The 27,438-nt window shown below is 46.7% G+C and overlaps 1 protein-coding gene across 1 annotated transcript in view; it reads right to left on the bottom strand.

Annotated features, from left to right (window-relative positions):
• Positions 1-27,438, bottom strand: part of Slc24a3 (solute carrier family 24 (sodium/potassium/calcium exchanger), member 3) — a gene marked incomplete at its 5' end in the record, with an annotated part of 452,308 nt that overhangs the window by 34,366 nt on the left and 390,504 nt on the right. The window contains 3 exon segments of the mRNA XM_005380939.2: positions 3,250-3,303; positions 8,052-8,077; positions 19,077-19,151. Of these exon segments, the coding sequence (XP_005380996.1) occupies positions 3,250-3,303; positions 8,052-8,077; positions 19,077-19,151 (155 nt within the window).

The raw sequence follows: 27,438 nt of genomic DNA, 5'->3' as shown, positions 1-27,438 counted from the left end.
CATTATGAAACTCATTATTTTATACAATTAAAATGCACTCATAATTATAACTGAATATATTTAACCAAGAAATACCAACTTGCACATGGCATTGCTTTCAAAGTACAACTGCGTGTGGTTTACTTATTGAAGTTTGGCCCACAGAAACATCATACCATACAATGAGGGCACTGTTGAACCAGATATGGGGTCACTAACCTAACCAAGCTGTCACATTCCATCTCTATAAAGAAAGTCCTATCATTAATTTTGCTTTGCAGAAGAGGAGCCGAGAGTGAAAGGGCTGGATAACTTGGCCAAGGTACCCTGGCTGGTAAGAGGCAGGGTGGGGTCTCTGAAGCACCTGACCTTCCCCACTGGACCACACTGCCTCATCAGGGGAGCAAGGCCCCTAAAGGTGACCCAAGAGTGCAAAGCTCAATCTTTGCCAAAGCCGTACAGGTCACACGCTTCCTTAAGGGCTTGATCTAACTGACCATTTCAAAATTGTCTTTGGATCTGCAGCCAGAATGTGTAAAGTGACTTTAAAGCTTTCTACCCAGGAGGCAGCTGATGATTCTAATATATGCTATTTCTTTCTTTCTTTCTTTCTTTCTTTTTACTGCTGTTGCTGTTTTATATTTTTAATTGAATGTTTTAAATTTTGTGCTTGCACCCTGAAGCTACTTTATTGTGAAGCATGCAATTTTATAAATCAGATTTTATAAAACCCAATGATTAAAGCCTCTGATTGCAGAGGGGGACAGCTAAAGAGCAGAGATTTCAATTTAGAACTTAGGGCCCAGATTTATGCAGAAAATTCAGCAAGTGCAGTCGCTGGCGTTTGCGGTTTTATTTGGATCCTGCTGGTTTGAGCAGCTGGTAGGATGGTAGAGCGGAGGCCTCAGCAGAAACGCACCTCTCTAGCTTCCACATGTGGGGGTCTGGAGGAAGAGGAGAGGACGTGCTCACTGTCATCCCAGTGCCCACCTGCCCAGCCAGCCACCCATGGGCTGGACAAAGACGTGGTTAGGAGATGTGGGGTCCAGAAGTGGCAGGCTGGCAAAACCCCTCAACTTTTCTTGTCTTTAGGGCCAATCTGTGTGTACAGACCCCTCATCTGTGAGGACCCCAGATGGGATGTGCTCGAATCAAAATTCACAATCAAAACACAAGGTCAGCGCAGTGCACAGATCAGCAACCAATAGGGCAATTCTTCCAGGGTCACTGGCAGATCCACCTCCTCAAAGGGGTAAAAAGGACTCTTGGATCTTTGAGAATGCCAATTTAGAGCCTCAAAAAATTAAAAAACTGAAGTAAAATCATTAAATGAAAAATACTGAAGGAAGCTGTGCATATTATTTGAGATCTTCCCATGGTGGCATTCTCTTTATAGTTTTGCTATTGGGGGGCAAAGAAGAGGAGTAAGATGCTTGCTCCCATCTTTAAAGCTATTTCCTATGGAGTCTAGAAACTTTGGAAAGGGTTTTGGCCAACCCTGGTTTTCCTGAAAGCTCAGTGATTGATACTTTAAATGAAAGGTGATAATTTCATGGTGTGTGACTTTGCGTTTCTTCATCATTCGCTCGTGGTAACTCCACAACAGAATATATTATGTCTGATTCTAGAAGTGTGATATCTACTAAGAACACCTTGATGTTGGGTATACATTGGCCAGTGGCCAGTTCTGGCAAATGCTGGGTTCCATATTTTCAGCCATTGGACAGTTCTGGCAAATGCTGGGTGTCATATTTTTGTCGATGGGGAGAGATTGGTCAGAACTCACCCTAGAGCCAGTCAAGCCAGCTCACAGGTGATATTTTTCCACTGTCTACCCTGGCTTCTAATAGGTCTCCATCACTGGTGATCAGAACTCACTTTGGTTAGTCCTACCAGTGAGGAAAACTTAGCATGTCAACTCTAGACATATGCCTGTTATGTTCACACTGGCTATTCAGAAAATTCCCTGCTTTCTTACCGCTAGAAAGGTGCTCACTCTAGTGGTTGCATACGCTTGGGAACACAGGGCTGACTCAGGGTCAGAGAAACAGCTCCTGTGGGGGCTGTGGCTCCAGCTCTACATTATTTATAAGCTCCCCATCTCAGTGACACCTGCACATCCCAAGAGGTCCAAAACCTGCTTCCATTTGATTTAGAATATCAGAAAGATCAGCAATATTCCTGATGTAAATAGTAAGTGGTCCCAACTCTGGGAAGGAAAACATATAATGTGGTGACTTAAAACTATATCCACAAATCTTTGGATATTTTCTACCCTCTGTTATGGTTTAGATCTAAAATGTCCCCCAGAAGTTTCATGTATTCAGAAGCGAGGCTTGTGGATTTCCCTGGTGAGTTCCTGGCTGAATGTGCTATTAGGTGGGGCCTGCTTGGAGATGGGTCCCTGCCAGTGTGACCTGGAAGGGTGTATTTTTGTCCCTGGATCTTCCCTTTTCTCTGCTTCCTGGTTGCCATGGGGTGAGCAGCTTCCACCAAGGTGTTTCTGCCTTGGAGCCAGCTGACCATGGACTGAATCTTCTGAAACCATGAGCCAAATTAAACCTCCTTTAGGATGTGAGTGTTAGGTATTTGGTCCTAAAGATGGAAGAGTGACTAATGCACCTTCTGTAGATGACATGGAGCCCTTAGATGGGGCCTGTACTCAGTGAATATGGCCAACATTATGGTGTGTGACTTGAGACAAGGTCATACAGATAGTGTCTCTGGGTCCTTCTTGCTTTCTCCCTCTGGAATCCATGGCTCTGTAGGAAGCTGCTCAAGCAGACATAAAGAGAGCCTCACACAGTGAGAAACTGAGCCCTCAGCCATGTCTGTGGACCATGGTCAAGGATGCAAGGCAGCCCTGGCTGATGTCTGACTACGCACTCCAAGTTTTAGCCTTAAACCAGCTCTGGTTCCACTTCCCTTTACCCTGCATTGAAATGGAACCCATTGGCCTCACCTCTTCCCAGGAAAGAGTGAAGCCAAAGCAAGGCTGCTCATCCAGACAAGGGAGCAAGGGTTCTAGGGAGCTTCCCAGGGACGCTTGGAAGCTGTGATTCTTGCACCACACACAGGTTGGAAGTGTCATTGCTGTGGTGATCAATCAAAGTCACAATGATTCCAACTGGAGCCCAACATGCCTGGGGTGGTGGGCACTGAGATGCCAGACACCCACCCACCTCCCTGCACTCCTCCTTCCACGTCCTTATAAGGTTCTGGGTGTTGGAGACAGTGTGGGGCAGGAAGTTAAGGAGGTCCTGTACTTACTTCATGATGACAATGTAGATGAGATACATCAGCACGAGGACTAAAGACTCCCACCTGCAAAAACCAGGAACAGTTAACAAAGGTGACTGGGGGTGGTGGTCGTATGAGCCACCTGGCCACTGTGAAGACACACAGGTTGAGCAGCTGGGACAGCAGGGTGGCCAGGTACCAAGAGACGACATGCTGAGCACCAATATCTCCCTGTCTCGGATGTTTCTGTGCCATAGACAGCTCTCAAGGCATCTGTCTCTCTCCTTCCCATAGAACTAGGAAGCGCTCCTTCCTCTCCAGCATTTGCTCACCTAAAGAGCCTTTGGTAAGCTGCACACAGGCCTGTGGGTAGAAATCCATGCATGGCCTAATCCTTCACCTAGATTATGCAGGTGTAAAAGGGGAACAGAGACTGGGGGAGACGATATAGAAGAGGGACGGGAGCAAGAGATATGAGGGAGGGAGAGAGATATACAGACTGAGAGAATCAGAGACAAACAGACAGAGACAGAGGAGTTGGGGGAGGCAGCAGCAGGATGGCAGGAGTGAGAGAGAAATAGTTAAGAGAAAGGAAGAAAAACAATGAAATCCATTGGTGCGTGCCTTCAGCTTCTTATACCCTGAACACTTCTTTCACTTCATAGAAACTTCCAGCGAAAACCCTGGGAACAGTTCTAGGCTTCCTTGCAGCTGCAGAACTGAATTAGCCACTTGAGGGCTTATCTGTGGCTTGGAGAGAGGGTGCCCAGAGTGCGCTCCCAGGAAGAACTGCTGGGGCATCTCTGCTTCCCTGGCTGGCTTCAGAGTCTGGGTCTAGAGGAATGCTGAGTTTGACACATCGAGGACACATACAGACAGGGGTTTGGTTGCTGTGGTATTTATAAAAGAGAAGAGCTGGAGAAGAGCCAGATGGTTACTCTTGGCAGGGTCGGGCGTGGAATTTTAAGTATGTCCCTGCAGTGGGCCACCCTGACCCTGAAGACACGGCTGTAGTGATCAGGGCCAGGGCTCAGGGCTTGGGAGAAGCAAGTGTGGCATCCAGACCCCTCAGGTTGTGCCACAGTCCTTGGCTTCTCTCACAGCAGAGCTTCTCCCAGGGTGGCATGTACCCCATTTCACTTAGCGAATGTCTCTAGCCTAACAACATCGAGCCCCTAAAAGAAATGTGTATGTAGCTTAAACTTTATGTGGGAAGTGAGGTTTTGTTCAGGACATTCGTTCTGAAGAATGATGCTCTTTAATCAACTCAGTGAGCGTTCACTGGAGACGGAATCAATGGCGATGAAGTATTACCATCCTGTTGAATTTCGCCCAGCACTTTCTAAGCAGGTGTATCTATACTCTATCTCCATGCTTTTGGGACTTTTGCTCAAAGCAAGCACGGCTGGTGCAATGCTCTCCTTGGCCATTCTTGGGGGGTGCCTGGGGATGGGGTTCCCCTCCCTTTGGGCATGCAGACTCAGTTTCCCCATAGCCTCCTCATATTGACTGTACCCAGCTCTTTGTGCCACGCTACCTGGGTTTCCTGTGGCCTGGTTGAATGTTCGGTCACCAGTGCTCTTTGGGGTGCCTTCCCTGGCCCCCTCCCCAGGAACAGCTCAGACCCCATGGTCCCCTGTCAGCCCCCTGCCTCTCACACCTACAGGGCCCCCAGCTCAGGGCCTGGTTCAACTCTGTCACCTGCCTGGCTCTGGGGAGACTGGGCCCCAGGCTTTCTGTTTTAAGTATCTTTGGGGATCAGCGCCTCACAGAAATGCCTTTGCTTCTTGCCTGTGAATAGAATCCCACTGTACAGTGCAGCAGACAGGAACCTCCTGACCTCAGGAAGAGTGAGTCTCAGAGGATGAACAATGATTGCCCTATAGTAGTGGCTCAAACTTTCCTGGTCATCTATTGCTCAAGGCAAACCTGAAAGATGGAAAGCGGAGGGGTGCCTCTTCCCTGTCCTTACTGTCTTCAACACAATCTTAATGGCTGGAACCACAGCAGCTATGTTAAGAACATTAGGGCAGAGACCAAGAGAAATGCAGAACTGTTGTGTTATGTACATCTAGGACACTTGATGTGTGAGAAAAATAAACCACTATTCCTTTAATCCACTGTAGCTGGGTTCTCTGGGACCTGGCATTAAAAGCATACCTGCCTGACTGCTGGCTACTGCATCTGGGTTGAACATGCTCTCTTGAAGAATGCTTTAGAAATGGTAAAAAAGACTAAACTACCTATGACAGGGATACCTTGTCTTGGTGTTCACCCTGTCTTCTTTGTGGGTCTACATGCAAGGAGTCGAGGAATCAACCAACTGTGGATTGAAAACGTTTGAAAAAAATTGCATTTGTACTGAATAGGTACAGAAATTTTCTTGTCACTATCCCCTAAAGACTGGAGCATTCCAACTATTTTCATAGGATTTATATTGTATTAGGTGTTACAAGTCTTCTAGAGATTATTTATAGCTTATGGGAGAATTGTGCCTAGGTTATATGAAAAATAGGACATTTTATATAAAAGACTTGAGCACTCACAGATTTTGATATCTGCAGGAGGTCCCAGAACCAGCCCCCACCCAGGTACCAAGGGACAGAGTGTTTGTATTTGGCAAAGCGCATTTTCTCCTGAAGAGCACGCTTGTTTCAAAATAAACACAGCTGAAATGAAGTTTTCCTTTGAAGATTTGGAGTGAATTGATTACCTGCCCTGAAATTTCTAGGACACACTGGAATAGTCTCTAACAAGCACTAGAATTTGCTGTTTGAAGTATTATCGAAATGTTCCTGTGCTTTAATTGCACAGATTGAAAGCTCTGATTTTAAAGACAGAAATCAGCCCCTATGCACACCTTTCCAATAAAATCACTGCTTGGGGCTAGCTAAGTAAGGAGGCAGGAGAAGTGAGTGGTGAACGGTATCTTCAAGTTCCATTTATTTTCATTTCTTCAATGAGGAGCTGAAATCCCTGGGTGTCCCAATGCGGTCAAGGGCCAGTGGTGCAGTTTTAATTTCTCAGCCTCACTCATGTGAAAAATGCTCCTCACCAGCCCATGTAAGTAATAACAATAATTATGCAACAGGCCAGGCCAGTGCTTCAGGAATGATGTTATTCTGGGGCTGTAACCTCCCCTCTTCCCTAGAATTGAGCTGTAGCTTTGAATGACTAATGATTCCAACACCCTGTAGGATAGACCAAAGCACACCCTATTCAACTTATTTATTATGGCCCTCAGGGTCTGCATACATAACTACAGGTGTGGGAGCTTTGTGCTCGGGCCAGGGGCAAAGGTGACCTATCTCCTTGCAGAATCCAGACCCCTCTGCTGTGGGCCTGGGATCCTACCCCAGCATGGGCTCACCCAGCTAGCATCACAGCAAAATCCTGTGAAATGAATAGGAAATAGATGCCCTGTTTCTTGCACCATACCATTTGAAACACTCTAAAGGATATTTTTATGGTGATGATTGACATGGGCTTCCCATGAGGCCTGCTGTCATCTCTTCCCACCATGCCTTTCATGTGGGATGCCACTGAGAAGGTGGAAGAAAATCTCCCCCATGTCTGGCAGCTCCTCTTGCCCCGGGACAGCCTTTCTCAGTGTTTTTCTGCAGAACAGTTCTGTGCCCCACTGTGCCGTGGCTTGCGCTGTCCTCAGGGCAGCACAGCAAGCAGGTTTGGGGATGCCAAGGCCACCTCACAACACTGACTGATTGCTAAGGCAGAGCAGCAGTTTTGCCATTGTGTCACCATTTTGTACAGAGTTGCTGCTGCAGCAATCTAGCCCCAAAGCTGGAAGAGGCCTGGACTGCACTGGGTGACCTCATCCTGCTGACATCAGGAAGCTCCTGTTCACCTCCGGCCCAGGACACTTCTGGGCACCTTGGTCCCTCTTGGGGATCGCTATTACTCCAAAAAGACCTCTGCATTTCTTATGAGTCACTGTGGACATTGAGTGTCTTTTTTTGTGGCAGGGTCTCACTGTGTAGTTCAGGCTGGCCTTGAGTTCACTATGTAGCCCAGGCTGGCCTCAAACTCATGGCGATCCTCCTGCCTCAGCCTCCCAAGTGCTGGGATTACAGGTATGCATCACCATGCCCAGCAAGAGATCAGGTATCTTAAAGGACACTCTCCTCTTGGATGGAAGAGGGGTAGATAAAAACCATGTCTTATAGCTAGCACATGACATTTGTCACCTGCCATCCTCAGATTCTGGAAAATTCTCCTTTCCAAAAGTGACCTGAGGTCATCTGCCACCTCAGAGGTGTCCTTCAGCGTAAAGATGCCCACTCCCACAAAGGGTAGAACAAAGGCTTAGCCTGAAAATGCAGGCAGATGAACTCCGCTTGCTATAGCTCATTCCTAGCTTTCAGTAATACCATGCAAGTTTAGAGTCACTCCTGCCCCTAAGAAGGTATTTCACACCATTCCACTTCTGCAGATCAAATACTCAAAAGAAGTAACAAGAATGCACAGCACACTCAATTTCTATTTCCACTTCAAACACATTTGACTTGTTCAGAACTCAAGAGAGGGAATCTGGACAGTTGGTCAAAATGCAAATAGCCTCCTATATGTTTAATTTGGGAATTTTCTTCTATAAAAATCACTGGTTTTCAAAGCTGTGTGATTTTTTTCTTTGTGCAATGTCAGGCAGACATTGCACATGAGTTAAAGGTCACTGACATGCCCAGATCTTAAATTCCAGTTTTCCAAGATGTCAGGACACTTCCTTTTCTTTTCTAAATCCTAACTCTGGCCTTTAATGCATTTGGCTCTGTGACCTTACAAGGGACTGTTAGAAGAGAGAAAGAGATACTTACCAAGAGACTTTTTCATCATATATGAACTGTAAAAAAAAATGGAGGATTAGATATCTCACACACACATACACACACATGTGCGCGCACACACACACACACTGCTTTGATTGTGCGCTGCCCACCACTGGCCCTGGCACAGTGGGCATCAGGGCTGGGCTGGGAGCACCTGTGGGCCCACTCCCTCAGTGACCATTGACTGTGAGGTTCCAGCCAGACTGGAGGAAGAACTGCCTGGCAGATTAGTGGCACCGTTGTGGGTAACGTGGATGATTGACACGGAGGCCAGCAGGCTGAGTGGGGAGACCCCCACATTTATGGTGGCACCACTAACAGCCTGGATGGAATAAAAAAGGAAAGAAGAAGCAAATGTCCTGTTCTGAAGAGCTCCAGTCTTCTTGAGCTGGTTGGTGTGTCCTTTGTCACTGTCACCTTTGGAGATGAGTCTCTAGGTCTCCAAAGCTCACCCTCCAGGGCACTTCTGGGGTTCAGGCCTCCGACTGCTGCTGCACCCTGGGTCCCTCTTGTTCCATGGCTTTCAGCGTCTTGGGCTGAGCAGCTACTGGATTATCTAGCTCTCCAGAGCACATTCTCCCACTCTGACCCTAACACATTTTCTTGTGTAATTATTCAACTCTTTCCCATTGGTTCTATTCCTCTAGAGAATCCTAATGAATACACGCTCGTACTGGGTTAGTCTTCAGCCGGTGTTGGTTGGGAGAAGATGGTGTTGGCAGAGTGGGGTGGGGACCAGGGCGGAGTGGGGAAGTGACCCTTCTCTAGGAAGGGCGACTTGCCTGCTTTGTAAAGTATGACAGCACTGAGGTCTGGCAGAGGAGGGAGGAGGCCGGTGGCCATGTCCAAAGGCTGATTCCTTATGTGCCACCCATGAGGCTGCTACACATCAGTGCAATGATCAGCACTGTCAGTTTTTACATAAGCACTTGAAAATGAGTGTTTCCTAATACTTTCCTTTCAATTGACTTCTTTTTCCTTCTTGAAGATAATTTACATCCAGCCAGGAGGAGGATCAGCACCCCTTGCCATCACATATAGAGGGTGACCCTGAAAATTAAATTCAGAATCAACAATGCCTGTGGATCCTGGCTGAACACTGTTGGCTGCCCATGCCCTGGGCCACTGGCCTGCTCTTGGGTTAGGGCTATGGGTAGGGTGAGGGTGAGGATTAGGGTTTAGGGAGAGTCAGAAGCAGTGAGAGACATAAATGCCAAACAGTTAGGACCCATGGAAAATACATTAGATTCAATTGATTTAAGCTCTACTCCTTTTATCTTGGAAGAGCATTTCCCAACTTCAATCCTTTGGTTTATATAAGAGGCCAAGTTATAGGAGACAAGTTTGTTGTAGAACCGGTTCTAGAACTCAGCTCCAGCTCTTAACTTTGCGCTGTTTTTGTGACACCCTTATCCACCCAAATGACCTGTGGAGACCAAATGGTTTTCTTCAACTGGAAGCCCAAGATGTGGCTCAGTGCTCTTGCTACACGAATGAAATGTGCGTGCCCTCTCTCAGTGTGGCCATCTCTAAGTGGTTGTCCCTTCCCAGGCAGGGACCAGGAGTCTGGCCTAGGACCATCCTGGGACAGTTAGTATAATGAGTCACTATGATGTGGAGATGTGTTGCTGACAGCGTGGACATTGCTTCAGTCCCTGGGATCACCGTCACCACCAGCTGCAGATCACCACACAACTGCAGACAGCAGCTCAAAGGCAGCTCACAGCCACGGGTGAGGGACTCCCCAATTATCAGAGAGGTCCAAAGAGGAGGAGGAGAAAGGAGCAGCCAGGATTATTTATACCTCACTCCCCCTAACAAGCCATTGAAAACAGACATTGGCCTCATCATTTCCACACCTCCCCTCCCTGTCATTAGATTCAACAAGTTGACATTTGGATGAAAATGTCAAACGGGAGTGGGAAGATAATTAAAGAAATCAATACTCTAGGCCGAAAGGTGTGGAGTCCATTTCTCCAAAGGCATTCACTACTGTTCTCTTCTATCACCAGCTTTAAAAATAATTGTTGTCAAGAAATAATAGAACAGGCCAAATTATTTAAAATGGAAAATGTTTTCTGTAAATCAGTTAATTCAATATTAGTCTTAGCGATGAACTGGAACAATCAATTCATAGCCACTTAAGAGAATACAAGATACAGGGAGAGAGTTGATTAGACAGGCCAATTTAATTTTCCTCTGCCTGGGAAGACAGGCAATGCCATAGGATATGAATGCAGCTTTCAGGATGCCTTTGCTCTGTGCGATTGTTCCCACAGACAGGGGCAAGAAGCTACAAAGGAGTCTTAGGGAGGTCACTCACTCTGGGAGGAAGGCACCTTTTCTGTACTTTTGGGGACTAGCCCTGATTTTACTTATGGATTATTGTAATGATCAGATTAAAATAAAAATGAGAATGGGTTTTGTTGCACAAGGGACTCAACACTGAGAATAAGATTTACAGGGAGCCCAATAAATCAGAGAGAGCGAGAGAGGGCAAAATTGGATGGGACTGGACAAGACACCCCGTGAGGGGTAGGGCAGCATGCACTGAGGTCCAGAGGATGGGGGTGGCAGTGCTGGGTGTGCGCTGAGGTTCGGGGAGGCCAGCAGGGAGAGGGAAGGGCGGGTGGCACTGCCCATCCTCACGATGGACAGGAACCCGGAAATGTCCTGATGACAGGCGCAGTCTCCCTCGTGGTCTCCACGTGTGGTGTGAGGTCACCCCAGCAGTCAGGGGACACAGCCCCGGGGGAGGGCACTGGGTGGGAACTCAGCTGCCAGTGGCCAAGTCTACTCACATGGTGTGAGTGGGGGTTCATCTCTCTACTTTGAGAGCTCCGTGCAGAGAAACAAGGGGACTCAGAAAACAAATTGGGTGAAAAGGACGCAAAATCCAGCCTGTGAGCAAATCGACGTGGAGATAAGCTCGGGTCTTGTGAGAAAGGGTGAGCAGTGTGTCTGCAGCTGCCCCTGAGCACGTGTTGTGCGGTGCTATTTGGAGGAGGTGGGGTGGCTGAGACCAAGAAGGAGAGGAACCGGGAAGGAGTGCATCTCAGCGGCGCGGGTGAGGCTCTGGATTCAATCACAAAAAATAGGATGAAAAAATAAAAATAACTAAAGAACTTTAACTGAGGATGCAGGTGCAGATTGCAGAGGGTTCCTTCACAGGGACCCTGCTAGACCACATGATGAGGGATTACGGTCACTCTGACAAGGACAGGACCCGCTTTTGATTGAGGTTGGCGCTGGCTGGGGGTGATGGGTTTGTCATTCCTCACGTATTTTATGTAATTGTCCGGGTGGGTAAGTATTGCGTACCCCTCAGCTTTTGTACTCTAGCTGTAACAGGAAACAAAACAACGCCAGGCACTGTCACAGGATTCCTAGTTTAGAGGAAAACCTGAAACCATGAGCACGCTTGTCTAAATGAAGTCTGCACCTCAGTTCCTCCCAGACTCCACTAGGTGGAGCTCACGTCAGGGCCCACCATCCCCGAGTGAAGTTGGAATGAAGTCAGGTCCCAGTCTATTTCCAGTTTCCAAAGCTCTGGTAAATCTCCTGGAAGGAGGGCGAACACCTCAAGGCTGACCGAAAAGCTTTCAGCCAACCTCCTGCTGCCCAGGGCAAGGGGGCTTTCTAGGACCATTTCCGGCTTGGTGTTCCTTTGTGGGGACAAGCCACCATCCATGCCAGTTGTAGCTGAGCAACCTGCAATGTGGCCTTTGTCACTGACCCAGCCCTTCCCAGGGTGACATCAAAGAGCAGGCCTTTGGAAGCTCTCTTCTCTCTGTGCTCTGGGGGCTGAATAAGGGCCAGGCCCAGGCCCAGGCCCAGGGACAGCTGGGACACCATGTGGGATGTGCTGACTGGAGCTGGCCCTTGGTTTACAGAGGCTGGCCGGGCAGTCATGCCATTCTCAGCTTCACCCTAAGGTCTCCCTGTGTCCTGCAGTTGGGCTAACCATGAACAGACAGGAACGAAGCTGAAAAAAGCACTCATTTCCTCCAGGCTTCAAAGAATTGGCTGGGTACCATGGAAACCAGCTTGTCAATCCTGCTGCCTGCTCTAGAATCTTCCTAGCAGACAGGCTGACAGCAGACAGGTGGGGCCCTGGATGTCAGGGTCCCCAGGAACCAGCAGGGCAGGGTGTGCTCCAGATGGACGTGAGAGGACACAGTGAGTGGCTGGGGCAGTGGACAGGCTGCTTCATTGTCCAATACAGTCCTGGGCTTGCTTTCTGTCAGGCAGAACCACAAACCAGGGATGTCTGCATTGCTAAAGCTAAGTTTTCAGGGCCTGTATTCAAATCACTGGTTCGGAAAGAATTTTAAGTAGTGAAAATAACAGGAGAAAATCAACACCATTATTTTCTTTCAAGAGTGTGAAACTTTGAACATCTTCCTTTCCTTCCTGTAAAATGGAAATAGCATCCCATAGGTCCTGCTCTGGGGAGTCCTCACTTTTTTTTTTTCCAGTACCAGGAATCGAACTCATGACCTTGTGCTTGCCAGGCAGGCACTGTGCCGCTGAGCTAAATGAGTCCTCACTTCTTCACCTCAGAGAACAGGAGGTCCAGATGGCCTGGCTGGGCCAGCTCATTTCTTGGAGGAGAGGAACGGGAAGGATACACAGGCACAGTCTGCTACCTGCACCGCGACGGCTTCTCTGTGAAGATGAGATGGGAATCCCTACTTGAGGGCATCTAGCAGACCCATGGGAGGTGGCAGTGGTTGCAGGGAGGCAGGGAATAAAGTCAACCAACAGGCAGAGTTTGACAAGTGCTAACTTGTAGTGCTGGAAGTCGAGGAAAAGAAGATGGCTTTAGGATACAGAAGGTGAGGGTTGTACTGGGCAGTGCAAAAGCACATGCACAAATGAGATCCCCAGCCATTTTCTGGGTTAAAGCCGATTGGTCCCTTCTTGTGATGTGCAATCTTTGGACAGCAGCCCCAGGTCCCTGTTCAAGGCACACAAGCAAGAACGGTCCAGCCCCCCGGTGTTCCTCACCTCCTATCCACGGCACGTGGCCTTTTCGTGACCACAGTCAGTTTGTTCCAGGACCTTCAACTTCTGTCACAAGCATCCCCTGGGAGTGTCTCTGAGCTGTCACTGTTATTCCCAGGAGCCAGGGAAGTGCTCAAACATAACGGCCAGTGAGTGGGAGAGGCTCAAGGTATCAACCGGAGACAGAAGCAGTTAATTCTGGGTGAAGAAATGGTCCAAGAGCAGGGAGATGGGCGGAGGGGCAGCCTTGGAGACAGCTGGGAGGTGAAGGGGATCGATGATAGGACCATTGAGCTCCCCTGACACACAGAAAGGCTGAGAGAAAAAGACTTCAGGAGGATTTATGATCAGCTGTCAGCTTGCAAGACTTCTAAGAGGGCAGGAAAGGTTCTTCTCTTCTGTCTAAAACATGGCTACAAACTGGGGGAGCAGACTGGCCTCTCACCAGGGACTCTGGTGGGATGAAGGGTGATTTTAAGGCCTGCTGGAGGCAGAGGTTTTGGGAAGGAAAGAGTAGGATCCGTACTGGGGCCCTGGAGCTCTGCCATCGGAGGGCCCTGCTCTGGTAAACCTGAGCCCTGCAGCTCCCCGGGAAAGTCCTTCACCCTCTGGGCCTTGGTCTCACCATGTGTAAGGTGGAACTCATCCTCACCAGCCTCTTCTATCCAGAAATCCTTACCAGGAGACCCGATGTGGCCCTCAGTCCCGCTGAGTACTGAGTCTCTGCTTGTTGAGTTATGAAAGTCTGGGAGAATGTAGGTGTATTTTCTATGGGAGGATCTGTTCCCTAGACCCGTGTGTCCAATTTGACACCCACCTTTGTCTACATAAATGTCCTGAAATGGAAGATGCTGTTCCTCGTTCTCACGAGCTGCTTTTTGTGGGCTTGGCAGCCGGGTGTGGCCAGTACAAAGTTGGACGTTTCCATCGCTGCAGAAATCTGTCAGAAGCTGCTATGGTGCAGATGAGCGTCCCCAAAGATCCACGGGCTAAAAAGCCTGGTCCCCACAGCAGCACCGCTGGAAGGCTGTTGGGATCCTTGAGAGGGGCAGCCTAGCAGGAAGTCCTGAGGTCACTGGGGCCCTGCCCCCTTCTCTCTCATGCTTCTTGGCTCATAAATCAAGCAGTCTGTGCCACCACCCACTCCTGCCATTGTGCAGCCACTTGACCTTGGACTGGAGCTCCAGAACTATGAACTAAACAAACCTTTTCCTTCCTAACTGCCTCAGGTGTTTTGCTACAGTAACTTGAAGCTGATGACTGGAAAAGCACTGGCTCTCTGGCAGATGCATCCCCTGAGTGTAATTGTTTCCTCTCCATGGGATCCCCTGACCTGGGAGGTGCTACAAGGAGCCAGGACAGGAAGAAAAGGAAGCATAGCTGGGGCCACTCAGCTGGGTCAAGGGCTCCCTGGCCCATCATCTGCAGAGGCCCAAGTGCCAGGGAGCCTGTTCCACAGGGCTCTGTTCCCTGGGGACTTCTTTCCCCTTGGTACTCACAGCAAAGGGTAAAAACAAAGTATTTCTTTGAGACAGCTGTTAGACTGGTGATGTAACAAATCATTTGCATTTATGCAAATTACATGATTATGTAAATTACAGTAACATTTCAATACAAGCAAGTGACAGGGCTGCTGGGATTTGGAGAAAGGTCAGGACAGAGAGGCTCAAATACCCATGGGGCAGGAGAGAAGGTGTGGGCAGCCGCGGTGACCCTTGGACATCTGTCTGTGGGCCTGCTGCGAGGACGTGCACAGGCAAGCACTGCAGGGAACCCAGAACACCCCGGGCCTAGTGTGGGTGACACTTCCTGGCCGGATGCTTGGGTGGGCTGTGGGAGGGTACCAAGAGGCCCGTACTTTATGTTTTGAAATTCTAATTGCTTTAGACAATGATCCATCTTAATTTCTTCTTTTTCTCCTGAAAAAATACAAATCAACTAGAAAATAGCGTACAGTAAACTTTAGGTGAAACCTCCATACTCCAGTGAGTTGAGCCCATGACTCTACAGGAGCAGCATTCAGCCACGTGGGCTGTGGAATGCACACGAGTGTGTCACGCCTGGGGCTGTATTTTCCAGCCTACTCATGTCCCCTCTGCGTCTGTGCTGGACCCTGGTACCAAGGATGCTGACAGCATCTCCAGGCTGCCCTGCACGCTCTGGCCTCAGTGTCTCTGGAGGAGCTGTATCACCTGCTAGGTGCATCTCCAGGCCACGTGCTTGTCCCTGGCTTCTCTGCGTGACTCTCAAGGGCCTCGTGATGGGGATGTCTATAGAGGCGGCAGCTGGTCCCACTTACTCGGGACTCGCCCTGCGGGCGAAAGAGCTCTTTATTGTACAACCTCAGGGGACCAATAATCACGCCTTCTGAACATTTTAGAGCCATGCAACGGGGAGAGCATTAAAAAAAAAAACTCTAAAAGTCAAATAAATTGGGAAGGTTGGTAATTATTTGGAGGGTAGGAGGAAGGGCTTTTGAAAAAAGGAATTTTAAATGCTTAAACGCCTGTGGCAGTGTCCAATAGAGAAGCTTAGCGTTATGTAAGGAAAACCAGAGGGAACCTGATTTTGTTACCTTGACATTTGGGGACAGAGAAGAGAATAAGAAATCTTGACAAAAAGCTGCAGGGTGTGCGCAAGTGGCAGCCCGAGGCTGGCAGGGAGCGGATGTGGGGATTCTGCAAGCCACTTCAGTAAGCATGGTGTTTCTGTGGGGTTGAGGTCTGGGGTGAAAATGAGCACGGGACTGGAGCCACCAGTTAGCAGGGTCAGCAATGGGGCACATGCACAGAAGCCGGGAATCAGACAGTCTGAAGCTGCTTGGGTTGCCTCGATCTCTTCCCCTGGGAGTCTCAAAATTGACTCTGAAATTATCTCTGCACAGCCACAGAGGGCAACCCCGAGGAGCAGGTTTATGACATGATTAAGGCTGTGTTTCTCAGAAGCCTTGCAGTGCTACAGGCATCAGATACCCTGGGGCCTGGGGAGATGCAGGTTTAATGAAATTTCCTGGGTCCCACCTAGAGCCTGTATAATAACCCTGGACTCTTGATTTTTTTGCTTTTAGTGGTACTGGGGATTGAACCCAGGGTCTTAGCACTAAGCTACATCACAATCTTTAATTTTTTTATTTTGAGACAAGATCTTGCTAAGTTGTCCAGGCTTGGCTTGAGCTCGAGATTCTCCTGCCTCAGCCTCTCAGAGTGCTGGGGTTACAGATGAGCACCATCATGCATGGCTTAGGTTCTGCATTTTAAATAAGCTTCCCGGGCACACAGAAGTTGGAGAAAAACCCACTGAAGTGACAAGGACCAAGAGCTAGGCCAGAGGGCCAGAACCTGAGCTTTTCCATTGCTTCTTAACAACAGAAAAATGCAATTATCCTCAAAATCACAAAGCCTAGCTTAGAGAAGTGTCTGTAGATACATGGTCCAAATCTCCAGGCCATGGCAAAGGCTCCCTTGACACTTGTGGTTCTGTGTGCAGGAAATCTGGAGCTGCTGGGTGCCTCATACTGAGCCGGCTCATCTCTGTGACTAGAGTGACACACCTGAGGGCAGAGATGGCTCAACCACGAGACCAGGATTGGTGAGCAAGCCAAGCCTCTGTGCATCTTCACACATCACTGGCAATAGTGACGTTTAACTAGCTTGGAGAGGTCTGGATCAATGGGACAGAAGACAAGTGATCTCACACCCAGGCTGGGAGGCACCCCGCTGGCATGGACGGTGTCGCTGTTGGATGTAGGTGCTGCTGAGTCTGTGCTTGGAGGAGACCTTGACCTTCTCTGCTTGCTTTTATCACTTTGTCTTTATGAGCATTGTCATCCTTTTCTGGAATTTAGGAAGTTTCCCACTTTTGTTCATTTACTTGGTCCCCTCATCTTGTCTTGAAAAAAAAAAAAAATTTTCCCAAATTATTCAAAGGTCTTCTAAAAAGGCAGAACAGCAGAGTGCTTGTTTGTTCAACAATTTTTCCTCTTTCTTTCTTCTCTTTTTCCTTTTCTTTTGCATTTTTGGAAGCTCTGTATCATTTCTAATTTTTTTTATTATTTTTCATTCTCTTTAATTGTTTGCTCAATCTTGCATTCTTACATCTGGTAGTCTGAGCAACTTAGCTGAAGATAACAATATGCAATATGACAACCATTGTTAATTTCCTATCATTTTGTTTTGAAATTCTGTATTGCTTTTGTGTTGCTTTTTTTTTTTTGTCTTGGTTGTTGTTGTTTTGTTACTTTTTTTCTCTTTAAAATATAAATAAAGGATAAAGTTCACTAGAAAGTGTCTGGGACAGGGTTGGGGATTTAGCTCAGTGGCACAGAGCCTGCCTGGCAAGCGCAAGGTAGTGAGTTCGATTCCTGGTACTGGAAAAAAAAAAAAAGAAAGAAAGTGTCTGGGACACCAGGCTGAGGCCAGGAGTCCCTGAGGTCAGAGGGCTCAGACCTCAGTCACAGGCAACAGCCGAGAATAGGAACCCAGAGTTTACATCTGTCCTAAGTCTCCTACCCAGGACTTTAAAAGATGACGCAGTTCTCAGTTCCAGCACAGTGTCCCAGGCCCTTCTGCTCTTGCAGTGGCTCTGGCCACCCCGGTTATTGATGTTTTAACCTGGGAGTTTTGGGGAACAAGGTCTGGAGTAGGTGCATCTCAATTTTCAGAGCACCCTGGTGATGGTTTGTAAACCAAGCTCTCCAATGCCAGAAACCAAAGTCCTTCCCTGGTTTGTTATGGAAAGTCTCGTATCAAATGCCATCTCTGCCTTGCTGGTACAGAGTTACAACAAAATTACTGCAGGTAAGTGCTCTGTGAAACAGGCAAGTAGATCCTCTAGTGAGTTTTGTCTTCTCTTGTACGTTAGACAACTAAAATCCAGAGAGACTGATTCCTCCAAGGCTATTAGAGCTAGGGAGAATGTGTATTAAACAGGGTTCCTAGATACACAGAATTAATATAATTTAATATGTTAATTGTGAGGTCTGAGTTGAGATTATTATGGAACCTGAAAGTCCCATGACCTGTTGTCTGTAAGAGTCAATAGCACACCTCCAACCCTAGCCCGAAGGCTTGGTCACCAAGCCCTAGTTCCAGTCCAAAAGCCCAAGGGCCAGGCATACCTGGTGCCTATTTTCTCCCCAAAGCCCCTCCATAGCCATGCTGAGGAGTTGGGTCTCCCTGCTGCTGCTACTGATCAGTTAGATGGGGGGACGAGTGCTCACAGGCATGCTTGGTAGTGACCTGGATGGCTCTGAGAATTGAGGGGGAGGGGACAAGTGGCAGCAGTGTTACTGCTTTGCAGCCACACCTGCCTTGACCTGCAGGACAGCTGCTGTGTCAGTTCAGGCCAGGGATGTGGAGTACCGTGAGGGGCTACCCTGAGGAGATTTTCACAAGATAGAAATTGACAGGACAGTTAAGCCAAGCAATATCATGGGAGTTGAAGAAAAGATTGACTTAATACCATTTCTAGGCTCAGGGGCTAGGGTGGGAATAGGGGCTGAGCTAAGGCAGAGGGTCCAGTCTCGGGGGACACATTGGATTTAGTTGGGGACATGTGGAGTTGAGCCATGATGATGTCTAGTAGATCTGTTTATCCCAGCTGGACCTTGGGGAGATGTCACTGCTAAGAATGCAACTGTGAGGTCATGGTGGGGGTGCTGCAAGGAGAAAGGGGGTGTCCCAGAAGGACTCACTGAGTGACAAGGGGAAGAGTGAGTTCTAAAGCTGGGGACCCTAGGCAGGGAGTCACAGTAGGGAGGGAATGGTCAGAGGGTGACAGATGCTCATGGACCCCAATCATCCAGGACAAAACTCCTGTGCAGAGCACCTAGCGCCTAGTGCTGTTAGTCCAGGTGACAGACAACAGGGTGAACGAAGAGCCACCTCCACCACGGACGGACGCTGGCTCATTCACCATCAGCATCCTTGAGTGGAGCTCAGGGTGCAGAAGCCACACACAGCCCTGGGGCCCAGAACACCGAAAGATGGACAGGGGACAGGGACTCACCACGATGAGAGCGACCACGGACAGTGTGTAGTAGATGGAGTCCCTCAGCAGGCACCAGGAGGACAGGGCTACCACCTAAAGGGACAGAGAGACAGAATGAGACAGGCGTCAGGCCGTGTGGATAGGACAGAGTGACTCCTGTGGCCCTGGCAGGTGATGAATCAGCGATACGGTCTCCTCTGTTTGCTGTGCTGGCCCCAACCCATCTGTCAAAGATCAGGCATTCATTGGTGGTCCGGGCAGCTGCTCCAGGTCCTCTGGGACAGGTACCGAGACAAGACTGAACCTCTGCAATCACAGTGGGGGAGACGGCAGGGACAGGAAATGGGGAGACCCAGGGAGCACCACCCACCTCACACAACTCGGGACAACCCCAAGCAGGCCGGATGTCCCAGGCTACGGGGCAGGCTGAGGAAGGGACAGCAAGGCTGAGGGGACCCTTGGTGCAGTTGCAAGTTGGTCTCAGCATCACTAACATCCACAGACTTTGTTCATGTGTGACTAAAGAGTCTGCTCCCCCCCACCACAAGGCCTCCTGAGCGGCGCCCTTAGCTGGGACAGGGAAGCTCTGTGCAGTCCCTCTGGCCCTCCCGCTCCATGTCTGGTGTATGCCTGGCCTTGTTGGCACTTGCCCCCTGGTTTAGTCAGAATTAAATCAATTTGCCAGTGATTGGGAAGAAATGTTAATCTTAGCAGCTGGGATATCTCCTTACAGAGAGGCTAGCTTTGCCAACAGGCACACTGCTGAAGGCTAAGAGAGCTAGGGCAGCAGGAGGACACAGCCCATGTGTACATTAAAGAGGGCCAGGCGCACACTTGTAATCCAAACTCGCTGGGAGGCCAGGGCAGGAGGACTGCAAGATCGAGCCCAGTCTGGGCACCTTAGTGAGGCTCCACCTCACAATACAATATGAAAACCTGGAGATGCAGTTCAATGCAAAGGCCCCAGGTTCAATCCTCAGTATCCGAAAGAAAATAAAATTAAAAAAAAAAAAAAAAGAAAAAGAAAAACAAAGGCCCAAATAGGGCCCTACAGAGAGCTTGTGTGAGCTGGGTAGATACGAGTACCCTGCAGGAAGAGTAATTTCCTGGTAAATCTGTCAAAGTCTCTTCTCAAGGGCTACCTCATAGCCTTCCTTTGTGCACAGAGGAGGTCCACTAGGCCAGGCTGGTACAAAGGTGTCTGGGAGGGTCACAGAGCCAAATCAGTGGCTGTCACCAGGCTGTCACTCTCCCTCGCCCAGAAAGCTCACTACCCCATGGCCATGGGATAGTGGTCTGGCTGCCTTTGCCCTTGGCCCAGTAAGTGACAAACACACAGCAAATGTTACACTCTAGGGAGGGCCAAGGAGGCACATGTTGTGCCAGACAGGAAAAGGGTCCAGGACAGGGCAGTCTTCTGCACCCCTGCTGTCTGCTCGCTGTGCCATCCATGAAGCCAACCAAGAAAGCTCTCTGCTCTGGAGTGTCATGAAAGACTTCTGAGGCTTCCACAGAACTGCAGATGGAGATCAAGGCAGTCTCTGTCCATTGCTGCACTCTTCCGCTCATTATGCCAACACTTAGGGGTTTTCTACTTTGCTCCATTAGCCCTGGCTTTTGCAGATCTGCTACTGATGCCAGGGTTCCTAGCAGAGGACTCACATTGCAAATATTCTCCAGCCTTTTATCATTCTTTCCCTGTACTGTAAACTCTCAGAACCTGCGGGCATCACTAGCCATCTATGGAATAAGTTAAACTACGTCGCTCATTTGCCAGCAGGTCACAAAAGGTCTTGAATATTTATTCAATTTATTCTAATCAGACAAACTAACTTACAGCATGTGGCAAATACCAGTTCTGAATTATTTTAACCAATCACTTGGGCTTTTAGTTACAGGTAGTAGATTGAATATACACCATTGCTGTTGTTGTATTATACCAAGATAACAGTAAAGGAAATTTTAAGAACATGACATAAACCCTCAAGCCAAAAAGAATAGATGAGCACAGCAACAAAATTTTGGAAGCCAGGAATCAGAAGTGGCAGTGAGGGAAATTCTGGCAGTGGGGCTAAGATGGTCCCCAAAATAGGACAACTGAAGACTGTTTACGAATTTAATGCCCACATTTCCTTCTTCATCTCAAGGAGCTCAACTACTGCTGATCACATCCCTCACTTTAACAGAAAACAAGAGGTCCAGCAGCAGAAGCTACAGAAAACAGAGAAAACATAGGGAAGAAACAATCAAGGCAATCAGGAGCAGTTCCTGCAATTTAAGGATTTCTGCATTTTCAGAGTCAAAGCAAACACACAAGACCTATGCAAGACACATAGTCACAACTTTTCAGAATTTTGGAACAAACAACAATCATTAAAAACCACAAGAGAAAAAGGGAGAGAGAAAAATGTTTCTATAAAAACAATCAAAATGAGAATGACATTTAATTTCTCAATGATGATATATATTCTGAAAGCTAGAAGAAATTGGGTAATGCCTTCAAAGTTACAAAAATGACTTCAGCCTGAAGTTATACGCCCAACCAACTTATTAATTAAAAGTGAGAAGTGAATACATATAAAAGTTTAGTTACCTTACAAAATTTACCCCCATGCACCCTTTCTGAAAAAGTTACTAGAGGATGTACTCCACCCAAAAAAGAGGATAAACTACTTGACACATACCGTGCTAAAATAAACCACAGTACTTGGAGGCTAGAACCTGTAATAATGAAAACAAATTTACAGAATAAGAGTGAAGGGAGGTTGTAGAAAGAAGGTAGAAAGACATTCTAAAATAAAACTTCTACAGAGGCTTAATGGGCAACCTAATCAGACTGGAACAGAAGACTTCAGAAGTAATGCCAAAGGCAGAAAATTGATGAAATTTCTGCTAATTTTGAGCCTATAGAGAGGAGGTTAAAGAGCTCTAGTAACAGAAGAACATAGAAAACTAAGCAAACAAACAAATAAAACATGCAATTATAAACCATGAAGGGAAGCACAGAACTATGCCTAAAAGATGAACCATTGCATACCAGTGGTCACAAAATCAAAATAAATTAAGCAAACTATTATTTTATTAAACTTGTGATAAAATTATTTAAGAATATGTTATGGTTTGTGTCTGTGTGTCCCCCCAAAGCCTCATGGGGTCATGGGGCAGGCTTTTAGAGTTCGATTGATTATGGGTGTGAGAGCTACATCTTCCCTGGGGTGGATAGTTTGCATACGTAAGGGAGAGCAAGAGGCTGCTTGGGGCCATTTCCTGGCTTTTGTGCCTGTTGCTTTGCTGTGTTCTGCACCATGAGCTGCAGCCCTCTGCCATGTGCCACTCTGCCTTGTAATCTGCCAAGTAAGGAATGAAATCTCCACAAACTGTAAGCGAAATAAACCTTTCCTTCTTTAATTTTGGGCCTCAGGTATTTTGTCCCAGCAACGAGAGAAAAGTAACCAAGACAGAATTATGGAGTTTGAGTGGGGCTAAAAGAAAGCTGAATTTTCCACTTCATACCGTGAAGGCAATGGAACATACTTGCAGCTGAAAAAACAGATAGCTGTTGTCTAAGCAGGTATAGAGCGACTAAAGCAAAGGTCAAGCAAGTGGAAAGGTGTTGCCACAGAAGAGTGGCACCACTGTGGTGGCAGGACCAGAAGGTAGCCGATTTCCATAATAAGCCTTCCAGAACTGGTTGCCTCTTTAAGTTCTGCATCTATATAAATTTAATAAAAAATAAGAAAGGGAAGTATAAGAACTGTGTACTTAGATCTACTGCTTCAAGAAATATATCTCAAAAGACAAAAAATGAACAAACCAAAAAAGAAGAGAAATATACCTCAGAATAGACGTAGGTGTCAGATATGAGTGGATGGTGATATATTTTCTCTCATTATACACAGAATTATTTTTGAACCCCAGAAGCCTGGGTGTTAGGTCCCTGAGCCTACACACTGTACCACAGTACCTCAGTGGTAGCAGGAATGAAAACCAAACACTTCTCTGTGTTTTTTTTTTTCCACCATTACTTTAAACCGTTAGGACAAGGATATTAGAGGTTATAGCCAAGAGGGGAGTAATTGAAGGGTGAGAGAATAAAAAACCTAATGGCCACAGTTAAATGTATTTTTTATTTTTTTACTATGTTCTTTTTTTGGTACCAGGAATTGCACTCAAGGCCTTGCACTTGCCAGGCTAGTTGCACTGCTAATCTACATCCTCAGTCCCACAGTTAAATTTAAAAACAAACTGCTTTAAGTAGATTCAGAGAAAGCAGTCAAAGCAGGAAGGAATTATGGTAAAGACTGTACATATGGATATGGCTATATTCCAGGAGGTATGGATATATTCTAGGAGAAACTGAGTGAGTTAAAGAAACACTGGAATTACTTATCCATTTACCTGATTTTTAAAGACAAACATTGTGTCATTGTTTGAGAACTAAATGTTTCACTTTTCTATAACACAAATAGCCCCTGCTATGTGGTCTACATGTTTCCCTTTGCTTTTCAGAGAGGAATCTTTTTAAAGAAATGTAAAACATCTACGTGGAGGTTGTAACTACCTGACTGAGACCCTGGGCATATGTCCTGCCAGAGAGGCACCTGCTGGCACCAGAGTGGGAGGTCCTTGGTATCTCAGTAGGTTGGTGAAACTGCAGCTCATGTTTCCTTGCATTTTGCAAAATGATAACAAGAACAAAAGGGGAGTCACTCTGAAGCAGGGAACAGATGAGGCATCCAGAAGGAAAGCAACAGTGGGTAATTTTTGCTCTGGACCACATGGATTGATAATCCAGATGACGCGGATTCCAAAAAGCCATCCATCAGCAGATCCCTCCACACACTCAGACAAAGTCTGCTCTAGGAATCCCTCTGAGTTGGAATTTCATCTCGGTATTTCTTTTTCTATTTCCAGAATGCATTTCACACATTCTCTATTGAATATGCAGTTTAAGTTTCCTTCCCATAATTTCATTTAGTTTCAGGGTGACATTATGCAGAAAAAAAATTACACTTCCAAAACAGAGGAAAATACATTTTTCTCTGTTCTGGAATTCTGGCTCCTTCTAGGAGATTAAAAATAATTATTTATGATAAAGCTTTATACTTTATATGGAGATATATGGTAAATGTATATGGATTTTATATTCATAACAATACATACAATATCTATGGAGATAGCGTGCATATATGTAATACTTATGATAACTTTCCCTGATGAATAATGGGGTTTGACATTGTAGGTACATTTTAAAAGGCACAAGTACCTTCCATTTGTGAGTGGTTGCCTTTTATTTAAAAAAAAAAACAACAAACTACTGAAATAGACAAAACACTGCAATAGTTCCATGACATGAAACTGCTATCGTCTCAGAGAAATGTTATTTCACACAAATTTCATGGAAAAAAGATTTGAGAAATCATAACATGAGTTTTGTTCCAAGATTTTGAGCTGACACAATTTCCACAGCCAATTTTCATCTCAGGAAATGCAGCCACACACTCCGGAGCCAGGGCAGGGCTCTGGGTGTCCCTGAACCATCTGAAGACACCAATGGCCTGTAGTTCAGACAGGCGAGGGCCTGCCGTGGGCTTCTCCTTCATGGGAATGTCCTGGCACTGCCATCTCCCATTATTCAAATACACATTTACAAGCCTTCTATGCTGGGAAAAACCACCAAAATGCAATGGTTCTGGTTTTCTAGAAGTTCACTATCAAAAATGGGCAGGAAGAACTGGGCCACAGGCGAAGACAATAGCATGCCTTTGTAAAATAGGATGGACTTTGGCTTATTAATCTTCACAGCCAGGAACATAGAATAAATTTATGTTTCAAATTTTATATTTTTCTGAGAAAACTCATTTTGAGTTCTAGCTCTATGTGTGGGAAAACTGACGAGTAAACAAGCTGTTCCTGGTGATATATGTGAATAAAAAGAGGCTGTGTCAGGACTGCAGACATGGAACAACCTCTTGAAGGCTCTTCATTGAGCTTGCTGAACAATAGCCATGGTCACATAATGATCTGGTGGTCCCACAGGGCTCAGAAGTGACTTCTCAATCATCTGCAACGTGAAGTGCATAATTTTCATCTTAAATGCGAGTTACTTCCTGTCTGGTCTTCAAAATTTGGGAGTTCAGAGGATTCACAAAGGAATCTTCATTCACAGGGAGTTGGCTCCCTTGGAAGGACAAATGGCTAACTGTGGTCCTGGAGCCCTCTTCCTACTGTGGGCACCAGGTGTAGGGACACTTGTGTCTGCTGTCTGTCATGAATGTGCCCCATCTAGTGCATCTTCTGACAGTATTAGCTACTTGATGTGGGTTGTTGAAAAAGTGCAGTATGTTGAGAGTGATTTCATTTAACCAAGTGTGTTAGCTGGGATTCACTCAGAAGCAGACCCACATTGGAGTGCAAGTAGTTTACCTGGGGAGGTGATTCTAGGAGGCACTGTTGGTGGTGAGGCGGGCGAGTGAAGCAGGCAGCAGAAGGAAAATAATGAGCAAGTCATACCGGGCAGCCAGCAGGGCTCAGCCCCATGTGGACCCTAGGAGATCATGTGGGTAGTTCTTTCCCCTGCAGAGAGGGAGCTGGGAGATTTACCCACCAGTCCCAGCTGGAACTGTATTGGGGTTGCACCCAGGAGTCTTAATTTCCTGGTATTTTCCTACCCCAAGGGCAGAAAATATGGGTTTCAGTGGCCAGGAAGACCCCTCAGATAGAGAAATGAATGTCTGGAGGCTGGAAGTCAGCAGTGTCTACTCTAACCCAAAATATAGATTGACACAAAATCCAATAGTCCAAGAAAACATACACACACACACACACACACACACACACACACACACACAGAATTTTGTAATATTTAAATAATTTGGATCTTAAAGTCTTCCAAAGGCCCCTGTAATAAATGTTTTGTCTCCAGCTTGGCATTATTGGAGGTGATATGACCTTTAAGAGATGTGGCCCGGTGAGAAGTTGACTAGATGACTAAGGGTGTTGCCTTGAGGTTGGTGGTGTCTGCCTTCTCTATTTTGCTTTACCACCATAAGGCAAGCAGCTTTGCTCCACCACGGCTCCCACCATGATGTGCTGCCTCACTACAACCCCTAAGGCAATGTGGCCAGTGGACCATGGATGGAAATCTCTGAAACCGTAAGCCAAAATAAACTTTCCTCTTTGGGGTCACTTCAGGCATTTCATTATACTGATGGAAAGCGGACTAAGATACAACCTAATCCCATGAGTTCAAAAGCAGCCCATGCTAATTCATGCTGTCTCAAGTCAGGAATAGTGATCCCCGAACCTGCAGGGTCTGGACGAAGACCCAGGGGCTCTTGGAGGCCAGGACTGCCCTCTTTTTCGATCAGGGAGCTGACTCTTGGGTGTGCACCTTTGTGAATGTTATGAAACATTTCATTTGAATCATACGGGCACTTTTCTGAGGAAATGTGGTATTTCAATAAACTATTACACAAATAAAACAAAGCAAAAATGCAACCACAATGTTAGCTGTCATTGTTAGTATTCCATTTGCATTTTACTATTAACTACTCCATCATGACTTGGGGCTTGTTCATTAGTGAGGTTGTTGATAAAAATAAAGGAAGCCTAGTTAGGTTTGAATTTCAGGTAAATACTAGAGAATTTTAAAAGTATAACTTTGTACTAGAGAATTTTAAAAGTATAACTTTGTCTCAAATATCATATGGGATATATACTAAAAATATATCCATTGCTTATCTGAATTCAAATTTAAGTGGATGTCCTAAATTTCTCTTTGTTCAATCTGGTAACCTTACTTACTAGATTTTGGGTGTTGATTAGTAACTGTTTTGCATTTCTTTGTATAAGCTCATGGTTGGAATTTTAGTGATTTTGCAATGAATATTCTTAGGGTGAAGGAGAATAAACCTATTTATCTCAAGCTGGGTATCAACTGTCATTCTATTCTGGTTGTTTGGTCTGATCAGTTTTACATTTTCTTTGTCATTTGTTAAGTGGAATAACAGTATGTACATCCCTGTTCTGGGAAATGGTAGAGGGTGGTCTGCAACATCAAGACTTCTGGCTTGTCTTGGAAAACTCTGAAGACCAGGCAGCCTTGTGTCACTGTGGAGCTGACCAGAGGCATCTCTTTAAATGGGACTTGTGTTGTCCAGTTTACCACAGGCCTCCAACTCTAAAGCCAAGTGTAAGTCACCATCTGTGGCTCCATTGTTGTTTCCCTGGGTCCTGACTACTTCACTCATTTTTCTGCATACCTAGGCACTGGAGAACCATGGACTCGTGACCCCTGACCTAGAAGGGTCATATTATTACTGACAATTCTGAACACAACCAGCTGTTGTTTCTTCAAAGTTCCACATGATGGGGGTTG

Source organism: Chinchilla lanigera, unplaced genomic scaffold, assembly GCF_000276665.1.
Source record: "Chinchilla lanigera isolate Chin_1 unplaced genomic scaffold, ChiLan1.0 scaffold00014, whole genome shotgun sequence".
Lineage (NCBI taxonomy): Eukaryota > Metazoa > Chordata > Mammalia > Rodentia > Chinchillidae > Chinchilla > Chinchilla lanigera.
The sequence above is the reverse complement of the archived record's forward strand: the minus strand, read 5'-3'. Positions and strand labels throughout refer to the sequence as shown.